The sequence below is a fragment of the Protopterus annectens genome, chromosome 10.part0, assembly GCF_019279795.1.
Source record: "Protopterus annectens isolate FY-2018-M chromosome 10.part0, PAN1.0, whole genome shotgun sequence".
NCBI classification, from domain to species: domain Eukaryota; kingdom Metazoa; phylum Chordata; order Ceratodontiformes; family Protopteridae; genus Protopterus; species Protopterus annectens.
The window spans coordinates 418,800,464-418,824,764 of record NC_056744.1 but is presented as its reverse complement, the minus strand read 5'-3'; the positions used below and the strand labels follow the sequence as shown (position 1 = coordinate 418,824,764).

The 24,301-nt window shown below is 43.9% G+C and overlaps 1 protein-coding gene across 1 annotated transcript in view; it reads left to right on the top strand.

The window, feature by feature from the left end:
- CDC73 (cell division cycle 73) overlaps positions 1-24,301 on the top strand; it is a 2,122,897-nt gene that overhangs the window by 1,955,557 nt on the left and 143,039 nt on the right. Inside the window, exon 15 of the mRNA XM_044085321.1 lies at positions 13,447-13,547. Coding sequence (XP_043941256.1) covers positions 13,447-13,547 — 101 coding nt within the window. The remainder of the gene's footprint in view (positions 1-13,446; positions 13,548-24,301) is intronic.

Below are 24,301 nucleotides of genomic sequence, written 5' to 3'. Positions count from 1 at the left end.
TGCCAGTCCTTCGTTCCTAAGACCCTATGCAGCCGTCTGGCTGCACTTAATCTCTGCCTAGAAAACCAGCGACTTAAAAAATTGGCACTTAGGGTGAATCCCATTTCGGAAGCACCGAATGAACCTCCACAAAAGGCCAAGATTCCTAGGCCCTCTTCCACTGCCTCTTTGCTTTTGGACACCCTGCCAGATACCAATTTAGGAGTTGAGGGACGTCTGACTGATCCATCCATGTCAATGGTGACTTTTGAGGAAGCTGCTTTGCACTTGATGACAAGCACGTCCACGGAACTAACTCAGACATAGGGCTATCTCCAAGGTCGAGGGGGAACCAGACACAGCTGAGCCTCTGACTGGGATATCTCCTCCTGACACAACTACCCTAAGCCAGGCATCCGATTCCAGGCATACGTCTAAGACTAACCCAGTTAAAAAGAAACAGAAAACCAAACATCTGGCTACACCCACTTACCTGATTGGCAGTCCTTCACCTCATCTTCGATGCAGGCCTTTATGGCCCTTAGGCTGTCAACCTCTTCTCCATCTACTCTTCTGTCCTGCGCCCTAGGCCTGCTTCTATCTCCTCTCCCACCTACTTCACAAGACAGGGAGGAAGAGCAAGAGTCCTATTGCTCATCTTCTGAGGAATCAATATCTTACACCTCCCAAATAGCCTTTCCTCAAGAGTACTATTCCCCAGATGAAGAATCCATTGAAAGAGACACCCCCTCCAGAGTACATCACCTTTAGTGAGACCATAACCAAAATGAAAGAATAGTTCAAATGGGTTACCTCTCAAATGTCTGATACTCAAAAAAGGTATTTTGAACTATTACAAGTGGAGTCTCCCTCCCCCTCTGCCATTCCAGCTGTCATCCCAGCCTATTTTAGATGCCTTTTCCCCAGTGTATAAGACATCAGATTCTCAGCCACCTGCCCCTATGAGGCCAGACCACTTCTATAAGGTGCTTGATGACCAGAAATTTCTAGTCAAACCACTCTGTGATTGCCATTTCTCCAGATAAACAATCCAGACTGATTCCGTCTGCCCCTCTCTTACCTAGAGACAAAGATAGCAAAACACTGGATAGAATTGGAAAGAAGGTTTACACCTCTTCCACATTGGCCTTTAGAGCCATCCGCTATCAAACCCATATGACCAAATATTTTCTGGACCTGGTCTGTCAAGCCTCCACTCTGCTGGCTGCTACTCCAGACTGCCCCACTAAATCTGACATCTCTTCCAAACTATCTCTGGCTGCCCAAGTAGCCAGACACTCCATTAGATGTAGTTATGATGCTGCAAAGGCCTCTGCACGATCTGCAGCATCTGCCACTGTACTTAGGAGATGTTCCTGGATATGTCTGCAACACTTAGCAGAAGACTTCAAGTCTAAAAATCTTAGTTGCTCCTCTGGACCCTAACTTCTTGTTTAGAAAACAGTCTGCAGACCTATTCAGAAATCTGCAAGAAAAAAGTAAGGAACTGCAGTACATCAAGCATCTTCTGGTGTCTCCTATTCCCACATATTACAGGAATTACCCTGCCAAAGCCACCTTTGTCAGGAGAAATCCTGCCCCAGTTGGACCTACCTCTTCAGGACACAAAAGAGGGGCCAGAAGACAAACCACTTCCAGACCAGCTGTCTCTCAGCCCCCCAACAGCCCTTTCAAGATATCGGAGGCTCCAACAGTGCGTGACTGCCTTGCCCACCTTTTGCCTGCCTCTCCCACTGCCTCCCCTTTTGGAAAACCATCACTACAGACAAATGGGTTCTGGCTATTATCCAAAAAGGATACTTCCTCTCCTGGAAAGAAAGGCCACCCTTAAGGGGGGCATCCCCTTCCCCCAAAAAATAAGACACCCATCTTCCCACAGATTCTGAAAGGCCTTCTGGACTTTGGTACTATGCAACCTGTCCCTCCAGGGTGGGAAGTAAAAGTACCCCATAAAGATGCGCACGACCGCTGCATTTGTTTGCCTAGGCCAAAAGCACGATCACACCACTATTCAAGACTGTTTCTGGTCCCCAAAAAAGATGGACCATGGAGACCAATTCTAGACCTTTCCTTCCTAAACCTATTCTTAAAAGTTCCCACCTTCAGAATGTTATCCCTACAAAACTTACTCCCTCTCATACCAGCCCTGGCTTTCATGGGCACACTCGACCTGAAAGAAACCTATCTGAACATACCCATTCAACCTTCCCACGGGAAATTCTTATGCTTTTCGGGACCCTCCTCTCACTTCCAGTTTACTGCATTGCCCTTTGGTTTGTCCACTGCTCCCATAGTGTTCACAAAATGCCTGGCACTGGCCATAGCCTATTGCAGAGTACAAGGGATTCAGATTTACCTCTACCTGGTTGACATCCTGATCCTAGCAGACTGCAAGGAAACCCTATCAATCCATCTAGATTTCACCATGTGGCTACTCCAAAGACTGGGGTTAACCCTCAACTTCCCAAAATCTTCCTTGACCCCAGAACAAGACAAAGTATTTCTGGGTTGCAGGATCAACACAGTCTTAATGAAAGCCTTTCTTCCTCAGGACAAAGTCAGCTCCCTGCCCTCCCACTTCAAAGCCCTTCTGCAGACCCAACAAAGGCAACTCTTACGAACCCTGGGCCTAATGGCAGCCACCATTCTCATGCTACCACTAGCCAGAATGCACATGCGAAAGCTACAGTGGTATCTAAAAAATGTATGTTCTCAGCACCAACATCCTCTAGAGCAGGAAATCACTGTCCTACCCTGCCTTCAGTCAGCTAAAATGGTGGCATCAGCAAATTTAGCTGAACCTGGGCCTTCCGCTGCAGTTACCCACCCCAAAGCAGTTCTTGCATACAGATGCTTCAGACCTGGGATGGGAAGCCACAATGGCAAACTGCAGGGTTCAAGCAAAGTGCCACCCTTCCTTAAAGAACAAACACATCAACATGAGGGAAATGACAGCAGTCTTTCTGACACCGAAAGCCTTCCTTCCAATCCTAAAACCAGGTGTTCTCCAAGTAATAACAGACAACACCACAGTTATGTGATACCTCAACAAGCAGGGAGGGACAAAAGCGTACCATGTTGGCAGAATAACAACTTTACTAATCTGGGATCTAGCCTCACAGCACAACTTGTCCCTGCAAGTAACCTATATCCCCTCGCAGGGCAACAAACAAGCAGACCTTCTCAGCAGGACATCCTCTCCAAATCACGAATGGATGCTGGACAGGAATGTCTTTCTAGATATTGTCCATCTGTGGGGCACACCTCAAGTAGACTTGTTTGCCTCCGCCCAGAACTGACAACTGCAGACCACCTGCTCCAAAACCTACTCACCACTAGCTTGGAGAGTAGACGCATTTCATGGAAGGGAAGGTTTCTATATGCTTTTCCTCTCTTCCCATTAATTCAAAAAGACCTCCTAAAAATCAGGAAAGACAAACCAAAAATCTTATTGGTGACCCCCTACTGGCCAAGGCAGCACTGGTCCCCCCTACTTCTCAGTCTAGCCAAGGGCAGTCACCACAAGTTACCCCAGTAGGTGGACCTTCTGACACAACAAAAGGGGAACCCTCATCCACCCACACTTGCAGATGTGGTCACTGACACTGTGGGTGATAAACTTCTGATTCCCTTCAGGCACCACTACTCAGAAGACATGCTTTCAGTCCTGACTGAGGCCAGGAAACCTACTACAAGAAAATCCTACTTAGCTAAATGGGAGAGATTTTCAAAATGGTGTCTAGGCAAGGGCAGGCATCCATGCATTGCATATCCACCCCTAGTTTTTGCTTGTGTGTGTCAACTAGTAAAGGGAGGACTTTCTTACTCTTCAGTGAAAGTCCACCTTTCAGCAATCTTAGCCTGCCTGCCACTAGACCCTCCATAACTAGCCAGGCTCGATGTGAAGCTATTCTTAAAAGGGGTCTTGCACATCAGACCACCAAAAAAAAAAAAAAAATCCCACCACCTGGGGACCTGACCTTCATCCTGAAAAACTAACTCAGTCTCCATTTGAACCTGCTAGTACGCTACTCTGCAAATGTACATTTGGAAGACAGTCCTGCTAGTGGTCATAACCTCATCCAGAAGGGTGCCTGAATTACAGGCCCTAATTGCCTGCCCTCCATACACTACTTTCCACAAGGACAGGGTAACACTAAGAACTAACCCTTCCTTTATGTCGAAAGTGGTCAGTGATCTGTCTTTAAACCAATCTATTCATCTACCCACCTTCTTACCCCTCTCATCAATGAAAGTGAGAGAATTCTCCACTCCCTGGATGTACACAGACAGCTAAGGTTTTACCATAAGTAAAACAAAATCCATAAGAAATCCAGTCAACTCTGTTTCCTTCCACCCCAGGGCCCTGGACAAGGCAGTCTCCAAACAAACTATCGCATGTTGGATTAGAAAAAAACATTTGCCAATCTTATTCACACCATGGCAAAATACTCCCACAGAGAGTTAAAGCTCACTCTACCAGGGCAATGGCAGCCTCCAAAGCCTTCTTAAAAGGCCTGGACACTGCATCCATACTAGAAGCAGCCACATGGCCCACCATTCACATTTCACCGAACACTACAAGTTGGACAGTGTCTCCAGAGCACATGTAGGATTTGCCAGAGCAATTCTGCAGGGCTTTGTGGAATCCACTTCCTCTACCTCCTACCTTCCTTCCAGCTAAGCTGTGGTACTGTCCCACTCCAAGAATGCTGCAACACAGGAATAGAAGGACATAGAAAAGTTGTGTAAAATCTTACCATAGCCATAGATGTCCTTCTCTTCCATGTTGCAATATTCCTTCCCACCCGTCTAACCCCCTTTATCCTTCTCTTTCACTCATCATTAATCTGTCTTGAGTCTCCTGGGGGTTATACCCTTCCCATGGACCAATTTTACCACAAAATGGCTCCTTGATCCTATTACTGACATCACTGGCTACTCTACTTCTGTCCTGCTGGGCTTTCAAGTTCTGAGGTCTGTGCGTGCAGATGTCACATTTAAGGCCCCTGGTTTATGGCCCTACGTGTGAAGTCCCATGCAACTGCAACAGCTAAGCTGAGGCTTTTGTATAGGAGCCAACATACGGGTTGCCTTAGGTGGGAAATCCCACACCAAGAATACTGCAACATGGAAGAGAAGAACATCTATGGTTATGGTAAGATTTTACACAACTATTCTATATAATATATATATATATTTATATATGTATATATATATATATATATATAGTATGTATATAGTTATGTTTGTATATAGTTATATATGTATATATGTGCATGTGTACATATATACACAAACATATACATTTTCCCCGTCACATTCATGTAAAGTCCCTCTTTACCCCCATACTTTTCCTCCTCATTGCTTAGCCCCTACAATTATTTATCCCATTTTCCCCACCCCTGTCACTTCCCACCTTAATCCTTCTTCTTTTTCCTATTTATTGATGTCTTTTGACCATTATGACAAAACTCTTTACATAAAGTAAATACCTGTATAAGTGTAAGTTTCATTGTGTGTGTGTGTGTGTGTGTGTGTATATATATATATATATATATATATATATATATATACACACATATATATATGTATATATATATATGTTCTTCATCTCACATTGCTGCAGTCATAACCTGTGGGGTAGTCCGCTGTCCTCGGTCGGCCCGAATACCAAAGTATTAGGCTGGCGTCGGTCATGGGCGCTCAGATCTGACGTCAGTGCGCCATGGTATTAAAGTGCATGACCGACGTCATATCCTCAGTCTTTTTTGCCGCATGGTCCGAAACAGAAGCAGCGTTTGCAAGTGCCGTTCGGCGTTCTGAAATTTTTGTATTCTGAGTTTCAGACCGAAACCAAGTTGTGCTAAGTACCCCGTTGGGGAATATTTTTGTTTTTTCTTGCCTCAGTTAATTCCGGATGTCAGAAAAAGTGAATAATTGTATTTCTTGTGGGAAACAGATACCGCATAGGGATTACCACTCTCTCTGTATTCCTTGTTTGGGGCCTGAGCACGACGTAGTCGGGTGTCGCTTCTGTGCTAGATTTAATAAGCGCACCATTAAACGTAGGTTAGATTGCGCTAGTCTTGTCTTCGGTAAGCGGTGTAATTACAATATGCCGTCGGATCCTCCGGCGCCCGCTACCGCTAAGAAGCGCAAGGAAAAATCGTTAAGGTCCAAGCAGGATGAGTCGTCCGTTCGGACGCCGGTTCTTTAGAAACTTCGGTGGAATCTGTAGATCCAGCCGAGGTTTCAGTTGAGTCTCAGGGGAGCCGTTAATTTTGCAAGATGTGGCCTCTCAGGAGTCAGGTCAGGCTGAGGGGCCTCTCAGGTTGCTGTACTCCCTTCTTTGCCTAAGGTGGTTAGGCCTTCTCCTTCTGTCTCTAAGGTACCTTCCAAGGTCAGGCCTGGTTTGCCTTCCTCAGGTGTCAGTCCTAGTTCTGCAGGTTCTGTGCCTAAAAACACATGCTTAAAATGGCAGAAGATTTGATTTCCTTAATCAGGGTTCTATGCCCTCCAGATAAGAGGCCTAGGGTGGAGCCAGAGGTGGAAAGTTTGGAACAGGCTTCAGATTACTCAGAGTCTTGACTGAAGACATTCAGGATTTTCCTCCTTATTCTGATTCAGACGCAGAGGATTCCAGTCCTTCTGCTTCTCCTCCAGAGGATTTTTCTTTTCAGAAACCCTGCATTCTATGAGGGAGCATTTTAAATGGGAAGGTCAGGATTTCTCAGATTCCCGAAAGGCTTAGGGAATTTTGTTTTTACCACAACATCGGCCTTTGGCTATACCTCCTGTTTTGGATGTTGTTCAGGATGTTTTCTCTGAGGCTTCTCTTAATCCAGACTCTTTGCCTCCTGCACCTGTTAAGCCAGATAGGTATTACAGAGTGCCAGAGGCTCATAAATATCTGTATAAGAGCCCAAGGGCTGACCCAGAAACTATTAGCCAGGGACCTAAGTGGGTCAGGGCTTCTGTTGTAAAGAATCCAGTTCCTATGGATAAAGATTCTAGAGCTTTGGATAGGTGGGGTAAAAAAGTGTATACCTCTTTCACTCTAGCAATGAGGGCTTTGAATTGCCAGTTTCATATGTTGAAGTACCAGAATTTTCTCCTTACTCAGTTAAAATCTAAGGTAGATGCTTTGGCAGAGGGCATAGAGTGTAAGGAATTACAGGATTTGGTTCATGCCTCTGATCAGGTGGGTAAGCATTCTTTGCAGTGTGGTTTCGATGCTTTACAGGCTTCTTCCAGGGTGGCTGCCACTGGATCAGTTATTCGCAGGCACGCCTGGCTTAAGGATCAGAACTTGTCAGAGCATGTTAAGGCTAGAATTTTGGATGCTCCTTTGCAGTCTGAAGTTTTGTTTGGTACTCCAAGAAAATGGAAGACAAGGCTAAGTCTATGCAGACTGTTAAAGATTTTTTGCAGGTGCAGCCCCCTAAGTTTAGCAGGAATTGGCCTACTAAGGGATGGGCTTATCCTTCTTCTGATTTACAGTCTAGGGGTAGATCTAGACGTGGTAGGGGCAGAGCTCAGGGTTCTTTCAGGCCTAGAACGTGGAGTTCCCCTGCACAATCTACAGGTGAGGGCAGGGGCCAGTCCTTTCGTAAACAGGCCCAATGACCTGCATCTTCAGCTGCCAGATCCTTCCTGTCTGGCAGCTCCTCTGGGAGGAAAGTTGGCACTCTTCAAGCAAAACTGGCTTTTAGTCACCCAGGACAAATGGGTGTTGGACATTATAGACCGAGGCTACAAGTTTTATTTCCACACATTGCCTCCTTTCAAAGGCATGCCAGACGTTCCTCCTCAGCAAAGGGTAGAGGCTCACAAACAGATTTCTTTACTTCTTCAAATGGGGGCTATACAGCAGGTCCCTCCGTCAGAAGTGGGCCTAGGATTTTATTCTCGCCTGTTTCTTGTACCAAAGAAAGGAAACACTTGGAGGCCAATTTTGGATTTATCTATCCTCAACACATACCTGGACATTCCAAAATTCAAAATGTTGACGTTGCAACAACTTCTGCCTCTGTTGGGCAAAGATCACTGGATGGTAACTCTGGATCTCAGAGGCTTATCTTCATGTTCCTATCAGGCCCAGTTGCAGGAGATTCCTGCGTTTTCGGGCTGGGACTTTACATGATCAGTTCTCTGCATTGCCCTTTGGCTTATCTACTGCGCCCAGGGTGTTTACAAAGGTTCTGGCTCCAGTAATAGCCTTCTTAAGGTTGAGGAATACAAATTTATCCTTATTTGGACGATTGCCTGATTCTTGCTCAAGACAAAAACAAGCTACTTCACCATCTACAGTATGTTATGGCAGTGTTAAGGTGCCTAGGGTATTCTGTGAACGAAACAAAGTCCAGTCTAGTACCCTCTCAGGAAATGTGCTTTCTGGGTGTGAGACTGAATACAGCTTCTCAGATGGCTTTTTTGACCCTGGACAAACAAAGAAACCTTACACTTTACTTCCAACAATTGTCTCTACGGTCCAGGCTGACTGCAAGGACAGTCCTTCAAGCCTTGGGGTTCATGGCATCTTGTATTCTGGTGCTTCCCAATGCCAAACTGCATATGAGGAAGCTACAGTGGTATCTCAAAAATGTATGGACGCAACACTGCCACGATCTGGACACTGTCATTCAGATAATACCTTGCATTCAAAAGGAATTTTTGTGGTGGGCTCAGGAATGTCACCTAAACAAGGGACTCTCTGTGACCCGACCAGAGGCGAGTCAGATCTTAACGACAGATGCCTCGGACAAGGCTTGGGGAGCTCACCTCAATGGAAAATGGGTTCAAGACACGTGGCCTGCCAGACTTCAACATTTACATATCAACTTGAAGGAGATGCTAGCAGTCCAATTTGCATTGATGGCTTTCAAGGATCTACTTCACCCAGGACAAGTGTTGATTCAAACAGACAACACAACTGTCATGTGGTACATCAACAAGCAAGGGGGAACCCATTCGTACCCTCTTTGCAGGCAAGTTATGATTTTGGGGGAGACTGCTCTGTTTGCACCTCACTCTTCAGGCAAGGTTTCTGCCAGGAGCACAGAACTCCTTAGCAGATGTTTTGAGCAGACAGATGGTGGATCCCCACGAGTGGAAATTGGATCCTTATGTATTTCGACAGTTGACAGTGATATGGGGGACTCAAGACATAGATCTGTTCGCTTCTCCACTAAATTTCCAGTTGCCAAAGTTTTGCACAAAGATGTTTCATCCAACAGCTTGGAAAGTGGATGCTCTATCATTCAGTTGGAGCAGTCTTCACGTCTGTGCCTTTCCTCCTCTGCCTCTCCTTCCCAAGGTGCTCTCGAAGGTCAGACAAGACAAGCCCTCCATGATTCTAATAGCTCCAGATTGGCCTCGACAGCACTGGTACCCTCTGCTGAGGAGTTTAGTACGGGAGCCTCCTTGGCCTTTGCCTTCAATTCCACACCTTTTGTCTCAGGCAGGCAATCATTTCCTCAATGTCAGGATTCAGTCCCTGCATCTAACAGCCTGGCATATTCTGTTCTAGAACCTGGAGGGTCGCAGCTTCCTCAACAAGTTTTGAATGTTATTTTGGAGGCCAGAAGGCCTAGTACAAGGAAAGTTTATGCTGATAAATGGAGGAGATTTTTTATTTGGAGCAAAGCAAAGAGCTTTGATGTTTCCAGGCCTGATTTGAGTGTTAATATCTTACGGAATTATTAGACAAGGGTTTGTCTTTCTCCTCTGTAAAAGTTCATGCTGCAGCCATTTTTGCTCACTATGACTGTGACCCACCATTATTCTCTCATCCTTTAAGCAATTCCTTAGAGGGGCAAAGAACATAAGACCCCCGCGTAGAGCTCCTACTCCTTCCTGGGATCTCAATTTTGTGTTGGAAAAACTTACTTTACCTCCTTTTGAACCTGCAGCTACGTCTGAGTTAAAGTTTTTGTCTTGGAAGACTGCTTTTTTGTTGGCCATTATGTCTGCTAGAAGGGTATCTGAATTACAGGTTCTTATGGCAGTTGAACCCTTCCTGATTTTTCATAAGGATAGGGTATCTCTGCGTACTCACCCTACTTTTATGCCTAAAGTGGTTTCAAATGTGGCCTTGAACCAATCTATTCATTTGCCTACTTTTTATGCTGATCCCCAAAATAAAGGGGAGAAAATTTTGCACACTTTGGATATTCACAGGCAGTTGCGTTATTATTTGAGCAGGACTAAAAGGTTCAGACAGTCTCAACAGTTATTTGTTTCTTTTGCTTTGGCCTCTCAGGGGAAACCTGTTTCAAAACAAACTATTTCTAAGTGGATTGGCCATTGTATTGCTTTTTGTTATTCTCATCATGGTAAGGAGATTCCGGCTGGAATCAGACCTCATTCCACTAGGGCTACTGCCACTTCTACTGCTTTTTAAGGGTGTAGCTACTAAAGATATTTTGGAAGCAGCTACTTGGAGTTCAGTGCACACTTTTCTAAACATTACCATCTCCCTCTTTATTCCAAATCTAGGGCTGGATTTGCCACTGCAGTCTTACAGGGCATATTAGCAGCTCCAAATGCTTTATGATTTTGCCAACCTCCCTTTACCTTTGCTTTGGGATTCTACCCACAGGTTATGACTGCAGCAATGTGAGATGAAGAACATAGTACAGTTTTGTACCTACCATAAATGTAGATGTTCGAAGATCCACATTGCTGCAGTCCAATCCTCCCTCCTTCCCCTCTGTAGTTTGGAGTGGTTGTATGGTTTGGGTGGTAGATGTTGTTTGTACATGGGTTTTGGAGGGTTTTTCTATTTTGGCTGTGGCCTTTCTTCATGGCAAAATACTCCCACAGGGAAGTTAAAGCTCACTTACCAGGGCAATGGCAGAGGGCCTGGACACTGCATCCATACTAGAAGCAGCCACATGGCCCACCATTCACATTTCAGACAGTGTCTCCAGAGCACATGTAGGATTTGCCAGAGCAATTCTTACCTCCTACCTTCCTTCCAGCTAAGCTGTGGTACTGTCCCACTCCAAGAATGCTGCAAACACAGGGAAGAAGACATAGAAAAAGTTGTCTTACCATAGCCCATAGCCATAGATGTCTCCTGTTGCAATATTCATCATTAATCTGTCTTGGACATCACTGGCTACTCTACTTCTGTCCTGCTGGGCTTTCAAGTTCTGAGGTCTGTGCGTGCAGATGTCACATTTAAGGCCCCTGGTTTATGGCCCTACGTGTGAAGTCCCATGCAACTGCAACAGCTAAGCTGAGGCTTTTGTATAGGAGCCGACATACGGGTTGCCTTAGGTTGGAAATCCCACACCAAGAATACTGCAACATGGAAGAGAAGAACATCTATGGTTATGGTAAGATTTTATACAACTATTCTATATAATACATATACATATATATATATATATATATATATATATATATATATATATATATATAATATATATATATATATATATATATATATATATATATATATATATATTGTATGTATATAGTTATGTTTGTATATAGTTATATATGTATATATGTGCATGTGTACATATATACACAAACATATATTTTTTTCCACCACATTCATAAAGTCCTCTTCACTCCCCCACTTTTTTCCTCATTGCTTAGCCCCCTACAGCCCCTACAATTATTTTCCCCACTGTCACCACCTTCCCACTTCCCATCCTTCTTCTTTTCCTATTTATGTGTGTGTGTATATACATATATATATTAGTCATAAAAACCAAAACGCCTTGCACAAAGCAACTTTTAACTAGCATTTTAAATGTTTACAAATGTTTAAAGTATTCATAGTTTTGTAAATATTTCTAAATACATATATATATTAACCCAACGTTCCTCTGTATCTTACCTTTGATCACTGCATTTTTTTTTTTTTTTACTGTCTGTTGACAATCAGTCCCCCATTGCCAGTTGGCCCATTCATTCCCTTTTTACTGAGGGTGAGACCTAACTGAGAAGGTAATCTCATTTGGGTGGCTGTTTTTTTTTTTTTTTTTTGGTTTCTCTTTTTAACCCCAACACCTTAGTGCATGCTCAGTAACTTGCCCTGAGGTTTGGCATGCAAAGGTCATCTGAGAAGGCATGTCAGTTATTTCTGTCTTATGACTTAACCCATGAAGAATGCTCTTCCTTTACCAGGAGGCTGTACTTCTGGGTGGTTTCTAGTGTGTACTGGGGAGGTTTCTAGTGTGTAGTGGGGAGTATACCAAGGGATTGAATGCCGAAGGCACGAGCATTCAAACACTCCCCCAAGAAGATTTGAATTGGTGATACGTCATAACTCCTCCCTTCCCCTGGCCAGTGCCAGCCGATGCCTGAGCCACTTAATGAGCTCTGGTTACTTGAGTCGTAGTAGGTGCTTTATCCTTCTATGCCATTGGAGCTGGCTGACCCCCAGTAAATTGCAACAGAACTTTATTCTTTACCTAAGCCTTATGCACATAGTGCTTTTCTCACAGAAAAATTAACTTTTTTTCTATGCTCCAGTCCTGTATTTTATCATGAGCACTTTTTACGTAAACACAACTGAATGTACATACAAAAATGGTAACTTGAATGATGGATTGCATCTGAATATCACGTTTGCTGCAATAGTGCATCACTGTAAGCTCTTGTTTACGTCTGGCATTAGTCTTACTTGAAGAGAGTGTTGTCTGGCCCAAAGAACAAATGTGAAAAAAAAATACATTGTTTTGTTTTGGGACTGTGGTATGTGTGGGCACTAAGGTCACCCTTGCTGTCTGTACACTTAAAGATGGTGAAGCCCCTCAGAGAAAAGGTGCAAGGGGTTTAGCCCCTGCAAAAAAAGTTTATGCAGTTTCACCAACAGTTCAATGGTTTGTTTCAGACAAGCTAATTTTGCTGAATATAAAATTGTTTCTTACTTTGACAGCTTGTATTGAGTCTGTGTGATGCATTTTAGTTCTGTGTTACATGTTTTGAGTCAGTTTGATGTGCATTTGATCCCTAAATATAAAAGTGTCAATGAAAAATGGTAAATTTTATTTGGCATATAAATAACATTTTTTTTAGTTTCAAGGACTGAATTAATTGGTAACACCCTTCAATAAAAGGGGCACCTTTTGACATCAATAAAAAGGATTCATTTTGTAACCAAGTAAAAAGGGACAGAAACTGAGTTTGTTTTGGAGACGAAGATGAAATTCTTCACTAGGTCAGCTGCACAGAAATGCATGTGTTCTGACTGAAGAGGCTTCTGTGTGGAAAAAATAAATGGTGTAAAGTACAACATTCATTAATTTTTCTTGGGTTTGTTAAGCTGAAAAAAAATGCTAGTGTGAACATTTTATTTTGTCTCACATTAATGTTGAACAGGCTATGTTATCTGAGTGAGTCTTTTTGCAGAATTACGTTGATGTCTGGCAAAAGGTCTTGACATTTACAGTTCTTTTTTTTTTTTTTGTTCCCCATTCTTAGGGATCGTGTGGTAGCAGTTTTTGTGCAAGGTGCTGCATGGCAGTTCAAGGGATGGCCATGGCTGTTACCCGATGGTTCACCTGTTGATATTTTTACAAAAGGTATGTGCAGATTACTGCTTATCTCGTGTCAAGGAAGTTGATTCTTATTTAAGCTTATCCATATTCTTTCTCATCCTTATGGAATATATTTGTAATTAACGCATTAGTAGCAACATTGATGCAGGAAGGTTGCATTGTAATACTAAAAGCAATCCATTGTCTTCAACTTCGGTTTCTATTTAAACTGAAAAAATCTGGTTGAAGGACAGACACTTTGAAAAGCCACTGTGCAATATTTATTATTGTAGCACTTTTGACACAGCTGTGTTTAGGTAGTGTGGTCTTTGAAATTGATCATAATTTGAGCTTGAATATGACTATTTTTTGTCACTGATTTTGCAGTTGCATTGTTTGCTGATTTGTAAGATTAAAGATCATTTTTTGCAGTATTATAATACTGGCTTATATTAAGCTGTCACTTGAACTTAATAATGCATTATGGGAGACATTTGGTATGCTAAAACGTTTTCTGAATGACAGTTGGCAAATCATAAATTGATAAAGGGAGTGAGGAATGCTGTGTTGTCCAATCCACTGTGACCCACTTCAGCAGTGATTATTAATGATAGGTTTAGACTAAGCCTTTTTTGACATTTTTTTATCATCTAGAAAATGAGAAGCTCATAGTCATTAAGTACAATGAAATTAATCTAAGTGCGTCTCATAAATCCTGGATTAGCTCTACCTCTGCATCATCAGACTGGTTCTGCCTTTCACAATCATTTTATGCTGTCCTAAATCCTGTGTTGTGTTTATTGCATGAAAGGTGTATCATTATAAAAAGCTTCTAAAAAGTATTGTTTGTTTACCATCCTAGCTTACTTTACCTTTTTGACTTAAATTGTAGCTGTATTACTTTAAAATGATGTGGTGTTTTATATGCGAGTACTAAAGCTATTCATTTTGACTAACTTTTATTTCAGAGAGTGGCGTGCACTAAATGTGTTTTGTTGACAGTTAACTCCCATTGTATTTATTAACCACTTGACTTCACTGTAACTGTGACATTCTGGCACCAATGCCACCGCTGTGAAGGGAGGATGATATCACTGCCCTAGTATGACCTCTAGGTGAGAGAATGCCACCAACTGTGACTTGGGATGGCTGTACTCGATGGAGTTTGAATCCCACCACTGCCATAAATAGCAAGAAACTGCACACAAGTCTGTTTCAGTAACTAATAAAGTACAATCTGACCCCAAGAACATAAAGAGAATATACACTACTGTCTTTGGTATGAGCTTTCAATGTCCACGCCTAGTCTGGACTGTAAACAGGCCACTTACAGAGTTGAGTCTTTCGCCAAGCCCATCTCCAGGCCCCTGTGTCACCTCTCTCTTGTCATCTCTTTGTAAACCAGTGATGTGAAATGGTTCTATCTCGACTTCATTCTCACTGATGGGTTCGGAGCCGATCCATGGCTCTGACTCAGCCAAATGCAAAAGCTCAAGGTCCTCGACCAGTTCGTGGCCTACTCCGCATCCCATGATGCACTGGTGCTTCCTCAGATCTCGTTTGCCCCTGCAACATATCGGGAGTGTTTCGACAGCTCTGGCCAGTAAAAATGTAATATATCATAAAAAAGTGTTAGTTTAGCTTGATAGCTTTTCTTGTAGTTAGTTTTCTTAGTTGTATTACTGTAGATGATGTTCATCGTGTTTCACTGTTGCAGTCATTACACTTGGGTTATCCTGCTGGCAGGCTACCCGCAGTCAGCCTGAATTCCAAAGTCCTGATCCGGCATTGGTTGCTGTCGCCTCTTCCCTGACATCAGTGCGCCAGGGGGTATATAAGATTCAGCCGACGCCATTTTCTTCAGTCTTTCTTGCCGCGCGGTGCCCAAAGCAAAAGCAGTTCGCAAGTGCCGGTCGGCCGACTCCTGAAATTTTCGAATTTGAATTTCAGATCCGAAGTCTTCAATAAAGCTTAAGTACCCCGTTGGGGAAACTTTTTCTTGCTCCAATCCGATGTCAGTAAAAGTTAACAGTTGTATTTCTTGTGGGAAGCAAATACCTCATAAGGATTTTCATTCTTACTGTATTCCTTGCCTAGGCCCTGACCACGACGTTGCTAGTTGTCGGTTTTGTGCTAGATTCACCCAACGCACTATTAAGCATTACTTTGCCCGAAGGTTTAACTATATAATGCCGTTGGAACAACCGACGACCGGAGTCCATAAAAAGCGCAAGGACAAAGAAAAAGACAGGCATCCGAGGTCCAAAACCGACGAAGCCTCTTCTAGGCCAGTCGCCGGTTCGCCGGTTTTCAGTGAGGCACTTTCACAGCCCCTGACACCCACCCACTACCTCAGAGCCACAGGCCGCCTCTGACTCCCACGTGGAGACAGCTAGTCCTCTGGAAACTCAAGGTATTGGGCCTATGGAAACAATTCCCTCAGATGGGTCCGGAGCCGCTGAGCAGGCATCGGCTTTTGAGGGTGTTTTCAGACCTACACAGCTTACTATCAAGACCTCTACAGCAGCCAAGGCAAAGTCTAAAACAGCTTTAAAGACAAAGAAACAAGTACAGCATTCTCCTGGACAGTCATCCATGCCAAAGAAACAGATGCTCAAAATGGCCGTGGACCTAATTACTTTGATCAGGGGCTCCCATCCCCCTCCTGATAAAAGGCCTAGGCAAGACACTGACTATGACTCCTCTGACCAGGTTTCTATTTCTTCTGATTCCTCTTCAGAACAGGAATACTCTCTTCCTCCGTATGAGGACTCTGATGCTGAAGAATCTATCCCTTCAGCCTCTCCTCCTGAGGACTACTGTTTTGGGGAAACCCTGCACACCATGAGGGAACATTTCCATTGAGAGAGCCAGTATTATTCAGAATCCAAGAAAAGGCTCAGAGACTTTCTTTTATTGCCTCAGCACAGGCCTCTTGCTATCCCCCCTGTACTAGATATTGTTGATGATGTTTTTTCAGAATCCAGTTTGACTCCTGATTCTTTACCCCCTGCATAAGTTAAGCCAGATAGGTACTACAGGGTTCCAGATTCTCATAAATTTCTTTATTAAAACCCTGCTGATGATTCAGAAACTATTTCTCAGGGTCCCAAAGGGGTCAAGGCTTCCACTGCTAAAAACCCTGTTCCCTCTGATAGGGATTCTAGAGCACTGGACAGATGGGGAAAAAAAGTTTGCACCTATGCTACTTTAGCTGTAAGGGCTTTAAACTGCCAGTTTCACATGCTTAAATATCAACAATACCTAATGTCTTTGCTAAAACAAAAAGTGCTTACAAGCTCTGAATGTCTTGAGAACAAGGAAATGCAGGATTTATTGCATGCAGCTGAACAAGTGGGAATGCATACTTTGCAGTGTGGATGTTCATCATGTTACACTGCTGCAGTCATTACACTTGGGTTATCCTGCCGTCAGGCGGTCCCGCAGTCGGCCAGAGTTCCAAAGTCTTGGTCCGGCATCAGTTGCGGTCACTTCTTCCCTGATGTCAGTGCGCCAGGGGTATATAAGATGCTTCCGACTCCATTTTCTTCAGTCTTTCTTGCCGCGCGGTGCCCGAAGCAGAAGCAGTTCACAAGTGCCGGTCGGCTGACTCCCAAGATTTTCGAAGTCGAATTTCAGATCCGAAGTCTTCAATAAAGCTAAGTACCCTGTTGGGGAAACTTTTTTCTTGCCTCTGACCGATGTCAGAAAAAGTTAATTGTATTTCTTGTGGGAAGCAAATACCTCATAAGGACTTCCACTCTTACTGTATTCCATGCCTAGGCCCTGATCACGACGTCACTAGTTGACGGTTTTGTGCTAGATTCAGTTTTGTGCTAGATTTAACAAACGCACTATAAAAAGATGTTTTGATTTTGCTTTGCACTACTTTGGCCGAAGGTTCAATTATACTATGCCGTCGGATCAACCGACGACCTCAATTCGAAAAAATGCAAAGGCAAGGATAAAGACAGGCATCCGAGGTCCAAAACCGACGACAAAACCTCTTCTAGGCCAGTTGCCGGTTCTCAGTGAGGTGCTTTCGCAGCCCCCGACACCTGCTACCTCAGAGCCACAGGCCGCCTCCGACTCCCACATGCAGACAACTAGGCCTCTGGAAACTCAAGGTATTGGGCCTACGGAAACTAATCCCTCAGATGGGTCCAGAGCCGCTGAGCAGGCATCTGCTTCTGAGGGTGTTTTCAGACCTTCACAACTTACCATTAAAGCAACAGCCAAGACAAAAGTACCATTAAAGACAAAGAAGCAAGTACAGCATTCTCCTGGACAGTCCTCCATACCTAAGAAACAGATGCTTAAAATGGCCGAAGACCTCATTACTCTAATCAGGGGTTCCCCTCCCCCTCCTGAGAAAAGGCCTAGGCAGGATACAGACTGATTCCTCTGATCAGGTTTCCATTTCTTCTGATTCCTCTTCAGACCAGGGATACTCTTTACCCACTGTGGATTATTCTTTTGGGAAAACTTTACATACCATGAGGGAGCATTTCCATTACAAATGTCAGGATTATTCAGAATCCAAGAAAAGGCTCAGGGATTTCCTTTTATTGCCTCAGCACAGGCCCTTGGCTATTCCGCCTGTGCTAGATATTGTGGATGATGTGTTCTCTGAATCCAGCTTATCTCCTGATTCTTTGCCCCCTGCACTAGCCAAACCAGATAGGTATTATAGAGTCCCTGACTCTCAAGTTTCTTTATAAAAACCCTTCTGCAGATCCAGAAACTATTTCCCAGGGTCCAAAAGGGGTTAAGGCTTCCATTGCAAAAAATCCAGTACCCTCTGACAGAGATTCCAGAGCTTTGGATAGATGGGGGACGAAAGTTTACACTTCTGCAACTTTAGCAGTAAGGGCTTTAAATTGCATGTTTCACATGCTTAAGTACCAACAATATTTAATGGCTCAGTTAAAACAGAAAATGCTTGCAAGCTGAGAAGCTCCTGACTAAAGAAATGCAGGATTTATTGCATGCAGTTGAACAGGTGGGAAAACATACTCTGCAATGTGATTTTGATTCTTTAGAAGCCTCTTGTAGAGCCGCAGTTACAGGTTCTGTGATTCGAAGGCATGCTTGGTTAAAAGAACAGAGTTTACCTGATCATGTTAAGGCAAAATTATTGGATGCTCCTTTACAGCATGATATCTTGTTTTGTGTTAAGGTAGAAGAGGTGTTAAAGAAAATGGAGGATAAAGCTAAATCTATGCAAACGGTCAAGGATTTCTTACAGGTACAGCCACCTCGATTTAGCAGAAATTGGCCAGCAAAGAATTGGTCCTTTCCAGTGTCAGACAGGCCACAGAGAGGCAGATACAGACACCCAAGAGGCAGATCTCAACCCCAAGGCTCTAACAGACAACGGCAGTGGGGCACTTCAACCCCAAAAGGAGGTGAGGACAAGTCTCAACCTTACAGGAAACAGTCCCAATGACTTCCCCCTTCGTATGCCAAGCACTTCCCTTTTGGCAGCCCCCTTATGGGGAAAACTAGCGCCTTTTTCTCAAAACTGGCAAACAATCACCCAAGACAAATGGGTTCTGAATATTGTGTCTCAAGGTTACAGGTTCCACTTTCATACTTTTACCAAGGCTAAAAGGAATACCAGACCTGCCACAGAATCAATGGGCAGAGGCACAAAAACAAATTTCAGCCCTCATGGACATGAGAGCTATTCAAAAAGTACCACAACAGGAACAAGGACAAGGATTTTACTCAAGACTCTTCCTGGTCCCCAGAATGGACAAGGCCTGGAGGCCCATACTAGACTTTTCAGTTCTAAATACTTACCTGGATATTCCGAAATTGAAAATGTTGACATTACAGCAGCTTCTACCCATGCTGGGCAAGAAGGCTTGGCTTGTTACTCTGGACCTCAAAGAGGCATACCTGCATGTCCCTGTCAGACAAAATTGCAGAAGATACCTCAGATTCAAAGCTGGTACAATGCACTACCAATTCTCTGCACTGCCCTTTGGCTTATCTACTGCGCCCAGGGTCTTTACAAAGTGCCTGGCACCAGTAATTGCATTTTGCAGACAAAAAGGAATTCAAATATATCCATACCTGGACGACTGCCTCATTCAAGCAGAGACAAAGGACATTCTTCTACAGCATCTGGCATTTGTAAAAAGGTTGCTAATTTCTCTAGGGTACACAGTAAACGAAAAGAAGTCAAAACTAGTGCCCTCACAACAGATTATATTCCTGGGTGCCAGCTTAAGTACAACGGCCCAGATGGCTTATCTCACGCCAGACAAACAAATTCAATTAACTCAATATTTTCAGTTACTGGCAAAAAAAAGTCCCATCTCCTTGCAAGAAAAGTTCTGCAGGCCCTGGGATTCATGGCATCCTGCATACTATTAATACCATATGCCAGACTGCATATGAGGAAATTACAAGGTACCTAAAAAGTGTTCGGACTCAACACTCTCTCAGTTTAGAAGCAGTAATACCAATGATTCCCTGCCTACAACAGGAGTTTCGATGGTGGGCACAGGCATGTCACCTAAACAAGGGCCAGCCTATTACCCTACCCACAGCCAGGCAGACTCTAACAGATGCTTCGGATTACGCCTGGGGAGCACACATGGCAGGAAAATGCATTCAGGGCAAGTGGACCACAGACCAGATACATCTTCACATCAATCAAAAAGAGGTGTTGGCTGTTCAAAATGCCCTAACAGCTTTTAAGGACCTTCTGCATCCAGGACAATTATTATTAAAGACAGACAACACCACAGTAATGTGGTACATAAACAAGCAAGGGGGCACTCATTCTTATCCCCTATGCAGGCAAGCCATGACCTTGTGGAACACAGCTCTGATGTATCAAGTTCATCGGCAAGCACAATTCCTGCCAGGAAAGAAAAATACTTTGGCAGACGATCTAAGCAGAAATGTCATGGACCCTCACGAATGGAAATTGAATCCACAAATCTTTAGCATGGTAATGCAAAAATGGGGATGCCCAGACATAGATCTTATTGCCTCCTCACTGAATTGCCAACTACAAAAATTCTACACAAGCATGGAAAGTGGATGCTGTCTCGTTCAGCTGGAAAAGCCTAAAAGTTTATGCCTTCCCACCACTGCCTCTCCTTTCAAAGGTACTCCTAAAAGCCAGACAAGAAAAACCACAGATGATCCTGATTACTCCAGACTGGCCACGCCAGCACTGGTACCCAATCTTAAAGAACTTGGCTCAAGGCCCACCATGGATTTTGCCTCAAATTCCACACCTTCTGACTCAACAAAACAGTCAGATCCTGCACGGTCAGCTCAAAACCCTAAACCTGGCTGCATGGCAGATTCATTAGTCAAACAGACAACACCTCTTTCTATAGCTGTTATGGATGCCATTTTGGAGGCCAGGAGGCCTAGCACCAGGAAAGCTTACTCAGAAAAATGGAAGAGATTCTGCGCCTGGAACCAGGCTCAAAGCCTTGACCCTCTTGTCCCAAACATTCCTCAGATTTTACTTAACCGAGATGCTGGACAAAGGCCTATCCTTCTCATCAATTAAGATCCACGCCTCTGCCATTTCAGCACATTACAACACAGATCCTCCTTTATTCTCTCATCCCTTGATAAAGCAGTACCTCAGAAGGGCTAAAAACATAAGACGGCCCCAGAGAGCACCAACACCAACTTGGGACCTCAATTTCGTTTTGGAAACACTGACCCTGCCACCTTTTGAGCCAGCCAATACAGCCAATCTAAAATTTTTATCATGGAAAACAGCTCTGCTCCTGGCAGTAACTTCAGCACGAAGAGTCTCAGAGCTACAGGCATTAATGGCAGTGGAACCTTTTATAATTTTTCATCAGGACAGGGTTTCTTTAAGGACAAACCCTACCTTTATGCCAAAGGTGGTATCTAGTGTGGCTCTTAACCAAATCATCCATTTGCCAACTTTTTATCCAAACCCCCAGAATAAAGGGGAGAAACTTCTGCACTCTTTGGATATACACAGGCAGCTATGCTTCTACTTGGACAAAACAAAAGCTTTCAGGAAAACTGAGCAACTGTTTGTAGCATATGCTGCAGGATCACAGGGCAAGGCTGTCTCAAAGCAGACTATATCCAAATGGATAGGACACTGTATTCATTACTGCTACACACAGCATGGAAAATCAGTCCCTAATATCATTAGGCCACATTCCACCAGCGCAACAGTCACTTCAACAGCCTTTCTCAGAGGAGTACCTACCAAGGAAATTTTGAAGGCTGCAACTTGGAGTTCAGTGCACACCTTTACCAAGCATTGCCACTTGCCTCTTTACTCTAAATCCAGAGCAGGATTTGCCACTGCAGTTCTGCAGGGCCTCATAGCCAATTCTAGCTCTTTATAGACCAGCCACCCAACCTTAGCTTTGGGATTCTACCCAAGTGTAATGACTGCAGCAGTGTAACACGAACATAGTACAGTTTTGTACCTACCATAAATGTAGATGTTCGAGTGTTCACACTGCTGCTGCCCAGGTTACCCTCCCTCCATCCCCTTTGAACTAGCTGGACTTATCTATACCTTTCTATCCTATACAACCTTTGTGGTGTATTTGCTTGTAACTGAAGGTATTGCTTTTATTTTATATGTATATTTTTTATTAGCAATACGTATTGCATACCTTCTTGGGGGCACCTGACATCTGGGGCAAGAAAAACTGAAGAAAATGGCGTCTGATGCATCTTACCACTGACGTCAGGGAAGAAGCGACAGCAACCAACGCCGGACCAAGAGTTTGGAACTCTGGCCAACTGCGGGACCGCCTGATGGCAGGATAACCCAAGTGTAATGACTGCAGCAGTGTGAACACTCGAACATCTACATATATGGTAGGTACAAAACTGTACTTTTTGATTCATTAGAGGCATCTTGCAGAGCCGCAGTTACAGGTTCTGTCATTCAAAGGCACGCTTGGTTGATTTTACCTGATCATGTTAAAGCAAAATTATTGGATGCTCCATTACAGCATGATACTTTGTTTGGTGTTGAGGCAGAAGAGGTGTTAAAGAAAATGGAGGATAAAGCAAAATCAATGCAGACAGTAAATGATTTCTTACAGGTTCAGCCACCTAGATTTAGCAGGAACTGGTCTTCTAAAAATTGGTCCTTTCCAGTGTCAGACAGGCCACAAAGAGGCAGATCCAGATGCCCAAGAGGCAGATCTCAGCCCCAAGGCTCATACAGACCTAAACAATGGGGTGCTTCAGCCCCCAAAGGCGGAGAAGACAAATCATAACCTTATAAGAAACAGTCCCAATGACTTTCCTCTACAAATGACAAGCACTTACCTTTTGGCAGCACCCTTAGGGGGGAAACTAGCACTTATCTCACAAAATTGGCACATGATCACCCAGGACAAATGGGTACTGAATATTGTTTCTCAGGGTTACAGGTTCCACTTTCACACCCTACCAAGGTCAAAAGGTATGCCAGCCTGCCACAAAATCAATGGGCAAAGGCACAAAAACAAATTTCGGCTCTCATGGACAATGAGGGCTATTCAAAAAGTACCACAGTAGGTTCATACTAAGCTATCTGCCCTAGGGCATTTATAAGCCTTGCCAGAGTGTGTTTGGCTTTCGCCACCCATTTTAAATGAATTTTGCTATGCCCTTTTTCGAGGTTAGTATACTGTGCCTCTGTCTAACAGTGACACAGAAGTGATACCCGGGGTAAACCTACGATCTCACATTCACTCATCAAGATTCCTCTTGAAGAGAGTCAATGAGGGACTCTGCCTAACCTGGACTGGGATTTTATTCCAGAGTGAAGGGAGCCTCTGGGTTATGAATCTGTCCCTCCAGCATGTCCTATTTATTTCAGTGCTGAAGTTCAAGTCTCTCAAGCGCATAGCTCGATGGGATTTGGATTTTCTGAGGTGCAGCATGTCCATTAATTCCGGGTTGGACATTGCTTTATACGTCAGGCACAGATCGCCTCTGAGCAGGCGGTATGCCACTGAGTAGAGCTGGAGTTTCTTTAACCGGGCAGCATGTGGCATCTGTTTGAACCCTTTGATCCTCTTGGTGAGGTACTTTTGGGGTCTTTCCATTTGCTGCAGGTGTCTGGTAAGGTACATCCCGAAAGGGGCATTGTACTCAGTTATGAGCCTTATGAGGGATGAGTAAAGAGGCACAACGACCTCCCCTGATCTAGATGTGAATCCCTTCATGATTAGGTGGGCTATATAAAATGTTTTTCTAACCACTTTGGCCACGTGGTTGTCAAATGAGAGATTGCTGTCAACTTGGGTCCCCAGGGCCCTAATTACTTCTTCTGTATTTAATGGATTACCACCTATGTGGTAATTTGTGGGCACTTTGTTTTTGCCAACGGGGATGACTATACACTTTTTGGCGTTTAGCTTGAGGCCATGGCTCTGGCACCAGTTGTCTGTTTCTATGAGGCCCTTTTGGAGGATGCTTGTGTCTGCTGGAGAGTCTATTATGGCGCCCAGTTTGCAGTCATCTGCGAACTTGGTCAGCCACAGTCCTTCCGTGTTTGCCTTTACCTCCGAGAAATATATACCGAACAAGAGAGGTCCCAGGACTGAGCCTTGTGGGACGCCACTTGTAACTGGTTTGGAGTTTGACATGGCTCCAGCAATTCTAACCATGTGGGTTCTGTCCTTGAGCCAGTTTGCAACCCATCTAGTATCTATCTAGTAGAATAGGGGCAAGGATTTTACTCAAGACTTTTCTTGGTACCCAGAAAGGACAAAGATTGGAGACCAGTACTGGACCTGTCTAAATACCTTCCTGGATGTTCCAAA